This window comes from Otolemur garnettii, unplaced genomic scaffold (assembly GCF_000181295.1).
Source record: "Otolemur garnettii isolate 467f Iridium unplaced genomic scaffold, OtoGar3 scaffold00077, whole genome shotgun sequence".
NCBI classification, from domain to species: domain Eukaryota; kingdom Metazoa; phylum Chordata; class Mammalia; order Primates; family Galagidae; genus Otolemur; species Otolemur garnettii.
Genome location: NW_003852472.1, coordinates 2894724 through 2903255, shown reverse-complemented (window position 1 = coordinate 2903255; position 8532 = coordinate 2894724). Strand labels below are relative to the sequence as shown.

General features: G+C 46.0%; 1 protein-coding gene across 3 annotated transcripts in view; it reads right to left on the bottom strand.

Annotated features, from left to right (window-relative positions):
- The window catches only part of LIMK1 (LIM domain kinase 1), a 31819-nt gene that overhangs the window by 13217 nt on the left and 10070 nt on the right, over positions 1-8532 (bottom strand). For all 3 annotated transcript variants that reach the window (XM_003794200.2, XM_012807853.2, XM_023515742.1), the window contains 3 exons: positions 7397-7603; positions 698-803; positions 437-603 (listed from right to left, as the gene is read on the bottom strand). In XM_003794200.2, coding sequence (XP_003794248.1) covers positions 437-603; positions 698-803; positions 7397-7603 — 480 coding nt within the window. The remainder of the gene's footprint in view (positions 1-436; positions 604-697; positions 804-7396; positions 7604-8532) is intronic.

The following is an 8532-nucleotide window of genomic DNA, read 5'->3' as shown; positions in this document are numbered from 1 at the left end:
CCCTTGGGACCATCGGTACCCTGCCTGGACCACAGCAACGGCCCACTAGCTGTCTATGGTCTTCTGTGACCCCATTCTAAGTCTTTCCTGAATAGGGACTAGAGTGGACTTTGTGAAACACATCATTTTGTTAAGACACCCCTTTGGGGGGGCCATGATGGATGGGACAAAGCCTAAAGATTCCTGCTACATCTGATGTCCTGCATTTGCTTCCACCTCAGGGCCCACCTCCTATCATCCCTAATCACTGGCTGCTCTTACCTGGCATCCTGCCCCCCAAATACTCTGGAACTCCCTTGCTCAGGAGCTGTCTCCCTGCATTTACTACCTCTTACTGTCCTCCCTCTTTCAGTCCCCAGGATCCCACCCATGGCCAAGGGCTGAGGCCCAGCATTAGGGGAAACACCTGGCCAACCCGAGAAGCAGGCTGACTTACAAGACAGGCTTCTGCCGAGCAGAGCTACCAGCCTCCCCGCTGGGGGTGTGAGCCGGGGAAACCAGAGGGCTGATCTCAGGCCCTGGCCCTTGGCCTAGTGTGTCATGGGGGTCATGCTCAAGAGTCAGCTGCAGCAGGCGACTGGTCTCCTGGATCAGCAGATCAATCTGCGGAGAGGAGAAATGTGAAGTGAGGAGTCCACCACAGTGCTAGTGCAGGGAGGGGGCAAGTGTGAAGGCACCACTGTGATGAGGCCCATACCTCATCCAGGGGTACATTCCGGATGGGTGTGCCATTGATTTCCAAGATCCGGTCTCCAACATGGATGGAATTCTTCACATCAGGGCTCATGCAGCCTGGGTCCACTCTGTGGGTAGAGCAGTGGTCAGGCCAGTGCTTGTCTGTCCCCTGGAGTCTTATAGGAAACTAAAGCCAAGGGGACCACACCAGGGTTAAGGGGGTATAGGATTCTATATCATATGACTGGGAAGTAGCAATTATCCAGAAAATGGAGTTCTGGTTTTGTGAGATGGATTCTGTAATTGATTACTGATGTCTGCCACAGGTGTGAACTGCAGAAAGGTGGCTCACTTGTAGGTATTAGCCACCCACAGTGATGTTCAGCAGCTCCTATTCAGAAGAACATTATCTCTACTGTGGAGGACAGACCTATTCTTCCAACTGCCTGTTATGCTTGGGGCAGATGAGTATCTAAGATGGGTTCTAAAGAGTTCTGACTGGCTGGGCCTGGTGGCTCACACTTGTAATCCTAGCACTCTGGAAGGCTGAGGTGGATGGATTGCTTGAGCTCAGGAGTTGGAGATCAGCCTGAGCCGGAGTGAAACCCTGTTTCTACTAAAAATAGAAAAACTAGCTAGGTGTGGTGGAGGGCACATTTAGTCGCAGCTACTTGTGAGGCTGAGGCAAGAGGATTACTTGAGCCCAGGAGTTTGAAGTTGCTGTGAGCTATGATGTCACAGCACTCTATCCAGGGTGACAGAGTCAGACTCTGTCTCAAAAAGTCAGGATCCACTGGCTTCCAATTTGACTCCTAAATTTGCCCTGCAAGATGAGACTAAACCTCCTACTTCTCCTGAATTGGCAGGAAGGGGTTGGCAGCTTACCCTGAGCCACAGTGGCAGGGTTAAGATAGGCAAGATGCCCTCGATGAATTGGTCATAACTAACTCACAAAAAGGCTGACTTGCCAAATTTACTTGCTTCTTTTAACTCTTTGGTGTTAGTTATCTGGTTTTTCTTTGTTTCATGAAAGAGTTTTTTTTAGAGACAGAGTCTCACTTTGTCACCCTTGGTAGAATGCTGTGGTGTCACAGCTCACAGCAACCTCCAGCTCTTGGGCTTAGGCTTCAGCCTCCCGAGTTGCTGGGACTATGGGCACCTGCCACAACACCTGGTTATTTTTTTGTTGCAGTTTGGATGGAGCCGGGTTTGAACCGGCCACCCACGATATATGGTGCTGGTGCCCTACTCACTAAGCCACAGGTGCTGCCTTATTTTTTTTTTTTTTTTTGAGACAAAGCCTCACTCTGTCACCCAGACTAGAGTGCTGTGGCCTCAGCCTAGCTCACAGCAACCTCAAACTCCTGGGTTCGAGTTCTAGCAATCCTCTTGTCTCAGCCTCCAAAGTAGCCGGGACTACAGGCGCCTAAAGTACCTGGCTAAATTTTTCTATTTTTAGTGGAGACAGGGTCTCACTCTTGCTCAGACTAGTCTCAAACTCTTGAGCTCAAGTGATGCTGCTTCAGCTTCCCAGAGTGCTAGGATTATAGGCCACGCTTGGTCTCATAAAAGATTTTTAAAGAAAGTTCATTTTGCTTCTGCCATAGCTCCCTGAGATGGAGAAGGGGCCAGGGAAAGGCAGACATGAGACTCATGATGAAAAACAGATTCATAAAAATTCTTCATTATTGGACCAGGCGAGGTGGCTGTAATCCTAGCACTCTGGGAGGCTGAGGCAGGTGGACTGAGCTCACCTGAGACCGGCTAGAGCAAGAGCAAGATCCCATCTCTAAAAATAGCCCAGTGTTGTGGCAGGTGCCAGTTACTTGGGAAGCTAAGGCAGAGAGGAAAATTTAAGCCCAAGAGTTTGAGGTTGCTGTGAACTATGACACCATGGCACTCCACCAAGGGTGACAAAGTGAGACTATGTCTCAAAAAAAAACCCAAAAAACTTCATTTCTTCATTTTCAAGACTACTTTCTCACATGGGGAAAAACTCTCCCTTATGGAAGGAAGCTAACTAATAAATGTAGGAGGAAAAGAAGAGTTAGAAAAGTTCCTATTTCTGCCATCATAGTAATAACTGCTACAGGAAAGACTCATCAATAGATGCTAAAACCATCTAATGAAAGCTTTCTGGAAACAGGATATTTACAGACTCAAATCTCACAAACGGCTTATTGATTACAATGGGAGAAAAATCCTTTACAATGGAGAAAACTAACCAAGCAATCAAAATTAACATCCCCAGTAAAGGGCACACTGACATCCTGTGTCTCCCGGCAAGATGCACTTGGCAGGACACAGCATTGCTTATGCTGTATCAGGCCAAAATATAGAACCTAAATCTAATGAATAAGAAACATCCGGTCAAACCCAAATGTGGGGACATTTTACTTAACAACTGGCTCATGTGTTTCAAAAATGTCAAGGTTGTGAAGAACAATAAAAAGCTAAGAAAACGTTGCAGATTAAAAGAGACTTGAAGAGATGTAATTAAATGCAATATGAGAGTCTGGGTTGGACACTGAATTGGGAGGAACTGCCTATATCCACTGTACATGAGATAATGGTATCAATATTAAATTTCCTCTCAAAAGAAAAAAAGCTGTAAAAACAAACAAAAAACACTATTATTTTCATTGATAAAAAGGCTTGACATGGCTATAACCTTAAAGACTTATTCCTTAACTCTCTATGTCCTCTTCCCTTAGTGTCCTGTGAAGGTATTAGGGGGCCAGGGCCTAGGTAAGTTAATCTTTCCATAAAATGCTGCTATGAACTAAATGAAAAGTAGTCAATTAAAACTAGTTTAAAACAAATAAATAAATCTTTGGCCAGTTGAGCTGTTTTCCGAGAAGAGTGTGGTGGCTCTTTGCAGAAATTACTGGGATGTTGCAGATATCGGCTAGAAAGAATGCTCCTTCAGTGAGACACACAGGGAGGAGCTGTCATAGACTCTCTCTGTTTCTAAAATTCTGCCTGGTTTTCAGGAACTAGCTGGGGCCTTTGGTAAGAGCTCTCGGTCTGAAAGTTCCCTCAACTCTCTCACTAGCCTGTTTGCTCACTTGGATATGCAGGCAGCTAATGGCTGTGCTGATGTCAAGGTGAGGGCAGAAACACACAGCCCAGGCCAATATCACTTTCCTTCCTCAGTGCTACCCTTACGTCTCACCACTGCCTGCATAGTGCTTGGTCCCTGACAAGTGTGTGAGCAACAGTCACTGCATCAAGTATAAGCTGGCACTTGGCTTCTGTGCCCAGAAGTTGAGACATGGAATACTACTTTTTTTTTTTTGGCCAGGGCTGGGTTTGAACCTGCTACCTCTGGCATATGGGGTCAGCGCTCTACTCCTTTGAGCCATAGGTGCTGCCCTCTGGAATACTACTTCTTCTTCTTCTTTTTTTTTTATTAGACAGAGCCTCCAGCTATTCCCCTGGGTAGAGTGCTGTGACATCACAGCTCACAGCAATCTCCAACTCCTGGGCTCAAGCCAGTCTCCTGCCTCCGCCTCCCAAGTAGCTGGGACCACAGGCGCCCTGCACACCTGGCTATTTTTTGGTTGCAGCCATCATTGTCGTTTGGTGGGCCCGGGCTGGATTCGAACTTGCCACCTTAGGTGTATATGGCTGGCGCCTTAGCCACTTGAGCCACAGGCGCCAAGCCTGGAATATTACTTCTTAAGGTGCCAGAGAACACTCTGGAGAAATTTTAGAAGGCTCCAAAGTATCCAATTTCATCATTGTTCAGACAGACCCCAAAGTCCAGAGAGGAGGATGGAGCTGCTCAAAGTGACACTGTGTGTTAATAACTCGGCTAGCTCTCTAATTTTTATCTCTTCTTGCCTCTCAGATCTTTTCTGCAAGCTTAAATTTTTCTTCAAGGACAATATGCTGGTATCAAATTTCACTTGTCTGCCTTAACAAGTCTTTATTTTACCCTTATTCTTGAAAGATATTTTTATAGAGAATTCTAGGTTGATGTTAACTTTCAGGCAGTAAATTGAACACATTTCACTGATTTCTCGCTTCCATTGTTTCTGTTGAGAAACTAGCTCTCAATCTAATTGTCCTTTCTTTTAAGGTTATTTATTTATATAAGACTCATTTATATGAGTACCACTGTTGCCCGGCTAGAGTGCAGTGGCATCTTGATAGCTCACAGCAACCGCAAACTTCTGGGCTCAAGTGATCCTCTTCCCTTAACCTCCCAAGTAGCTGGGACTACATGCACCCACTACCATGCCCAGCTAATTTTCCTATTTTTTTAAGAGACTGGGTGGGATTTCACTCTTGCTTAGGCTGGTCTTGAATTTCTGAGCTCAGGGGATCCTCTCACCTCAGCTTCCCAGACAGCTAGAATTACAGGTATGAAGCACCATGCCCAGCCTTTGTGTTTTTTCTATGGCTACTTTTAAGGTCTTTTGTCTTTGGTGTAGTAGAATGGTAGCATTTCTTTTTATTTTGCCATTTGAGATTTACTGGCCTGCAGTCTGTGGATCATAGTACTTCATCAGTTCTGGTAATATCGTCATATATTGCCTCTCTCTCCTTTTCTTCCTCCTCTCTTTCTGGAACTTCAAATAGATCAGTAGTTCCCAATCTTTTTGGTGCCAGAACCAGTTTCATGGAAGACAGTTTTTCCACAGGGGTGGACGGGGGAGCTCAGGTGGTGATGTGAGCAATGGAGAATGGCTGGCGGTAAGTACAGAAGAAGCTGTTTCGTGATCACCTTTGCTCACCGCCTGCTATGCTGTCTGGGTTCCTAAGTTTCATGGAAGACAATTTTTCCATGTACTGGGGGGACAGGAGGAACTGGAGCTCTGTAGCCCAAGCACCGCAGACAGGTATCAAGGGTTGGGGACAGCAGAAATAGATGATTATTAGATCTTCTCAGTCTGCCCTTCAAGTATCTTAATATCCCTTTCACTGTTTTCATAGTTCTCTTTCTCTCCTTAGTTGTTTTAAACCTTATTCTATTATTAAACATTTGGTAGAAGGTTTACTATATATAGTGGAACCTGTGTAAGTTGACCAGCCAAGGACTGTAACAATCTGGTCAATATACGGAGTGGTCAATATAACTAACTAGGCCTACTGTACTGATAAGAACATGTGGTGCATGTCTGGTCTTTAAAAACTAGGTTAAGGAGGTGGTCAGTGTAGAGAGGTGGACAACTATGGAAGTTCTACTGTATTTTAATTCTGAGAGTTCTATTTGGTTATTTTCCAAATTTTTCCTTACTCATTTTTAAAACATTTCTTATTTATTAGAACATATTGAGCAAAATGGTTTTATATTGTTTCTTTTTCTTTTTTTTTTTTTTTTTTGAGACAGAGTCTCACTTTGTTGCCCTGGGTAGAGGGCTGTGGTGTCATAGTTCATAGCAACCTCAAACTCTTGGGCTTAAATTATCCTCTTTGGCCTCAGCTTCCCAAGTAGCTGGCACCTGCCACAACGCTGGGCTATTATTAGAGATGGGGTGTTGCTCTTGCTCTGGCTGGTCTTGAACTCATGAGCTCAAGCAATCCATCCACTTTGGCCTCCCAGAGTGCTAGGATTACAGGTATTGCTTCTGATCATCCCAGTATCTGCTAGTTTTCTTGATCTAGTTCTACCTGCTTCTTGTCGTATCAGCTGGCTCCTCCTCACAGTGCCTTGCTTCCTTACACATTCAGTGGTTTTTTACTCATTGCTCATCTTCCTTAGAACACTTATGTAAGCAAATTCAATGAATCCTGGAAGTGGGTTTTTGCAGAAAGGACCTGCACCTGATTCTCTAGGTGCCTGGAGTCACTACCAGTTGGGAACCACTTTCAGCCAAACTTTTCAATTTTGGCTTAAGGACTTTTGAACCATCCATGCATAAGAATTTGATTTGGAAACCTGAGTTTAAAATTCTCTGAGAAAACTTCCCTTTCACCCCTCATCTTTTGTTCAGGTTCCAATCAGACAGTTTATCTTACAGTTCTGGAGGGTGGGTTATAGATGGAGTGGTTTATTTCTTTTTTTTTTTTTTTTTTTTGAGACAGAGCCTCAAGTTATCCCCCTGGGTAGAGTGCCATGGCATCATGCTCACAGCAACCTCCAACTCCTGGGCTCAAGCGAGTCTCCTGCCTCAGCCTCCCAAGTAGCTGGGACTACAGGTGCCTGCCACAGCGCCTGGCCATTTTCTGGTTGCAGCCATCATTGTTGTTTGGCGGGCCAGGCTGGGGATTCGAACCCGCCACCTTAGGTGTACGTAGCTGGCGCCTTAGCCGCTTGAGCCACAGGCGCTGAGCCAAGTGGTTTATTTCTTATTCACCTTGAGTGCCCTTTGTGGGGAAGGGGCAGTTCTCTTGTTAGGCTAACTTCCCTGGGTCCAGCCATGATTTGAAAACCTTATCAATTTAGTTTTGCCCTTTAGGCAAAGATGCCTTCAGTGTTCTACTGACAGCCCTGGGCTTGCACCTTCAATCATTTGCCACCTGGTTACTCACTTGTCTCTTCTTTTTTCATGTTGGATCATATACCAGCCACAGAAACTGTTTTTATATTTTATATGGCACTGGGTTTCCAGGCGAACGACTAGATAAGGACCTGGCATACTAGGTTGTTAGAACTGAGCCCCATTTCCATCTAAATGTTCCCTCCTTCTCAGGACCCACAGTCCCAGTGTCTGCTGCCCATGTCAATGGCCATAGCCATACCAGCTGCAGCCTTGTCAGGGCAACCACTTACCCCTGGACGCGGACGGTGTGGGAGTGCTCGGTGCCGCAACCCGGCAGGCCATGAGGGGGGTCAATGGAGACTGAGAGGCCACGCTTGCCATGAGATGAGGCTGGGATGGAAACTAGGGTGACTGTGTGGGGCAGGTGGGAGCCAGGGGAGTCAGGCAGGATCTGCTCGATGACAGGGGTCACCACGGTCTGGTAGTAGCAGTGTCCACTGCAAGAGCAGCCAGCGGTAGGGACCCAAAGAGTGGGAAAAAAAGAGTGTCAAGATAGTCACCTGCATCAGCACTCCCCACAGCCCCTGTCCTGGGCTCTTTACTCTTCCTTTCTACCTCCCCTGGGAGGACTGGGAGCAGGACCTGAGCCTGTACCCCTAGCCCTTGACTCTGAGTCATTCTGGGTTTGTCTACTCTCTGTGAGGCTGTGAGATGGCCAAGACAAGCCTGAGGATAAATCTAGTTTAGGAGGAAGTCATTAAAAGCCCATCTGGGATCAAGTCATACTGTCCTCTAATTCAGCTTTATCAGTGTTATATAAGAAAGAATTCATCTGGTCTTTCTCCCCGGTTCCTGGGAGAGACTATGCCCTTGGAATAGGAATATCTCTGTTATTCATGAGCCCCTGGGACTACCTGAGTTTATGCTAATGAGATGACTCAGATGGGCATCCCTATCCCACCACAAAGACCTGCCATATGATTATAGGGTTGGGACTCTCAGCCTGCCTTACCTCTAGGGAGTAGGGCTAAAGACAAAGTTTAATCATGTGGCCAATGAGTCAATCAATCATGAATCTACAGTGAAACCCCAGTAAAAACTCTGGATGCCAGACTCAATGAAGCCTCTTACTTGGTGTATAGGCTGATGTGCCAGGGGAAGGAAGGGACATGTCTCTTCCTTTGGCTGGTCCTGAGCTGTACCCTTCACAGTAAAATTGCGATCCTAAGTGTAGGCTTTCCTGAGTTCTGGGAGCCCGTTAACAAATTATCAAACTTGATAATTCCTGAATTTTAGTCAGTTGGTCAGATGTGCAAATGGCCTAAGGACCCTGAACTTGGAGCTAGCACCTGAAGTGAGGACAGTCTTTTTTTGTTTGTTTTTTTTTTTTGAGACAGAGCCTCAAGCTGTCCCCCTGGGTAGAGTG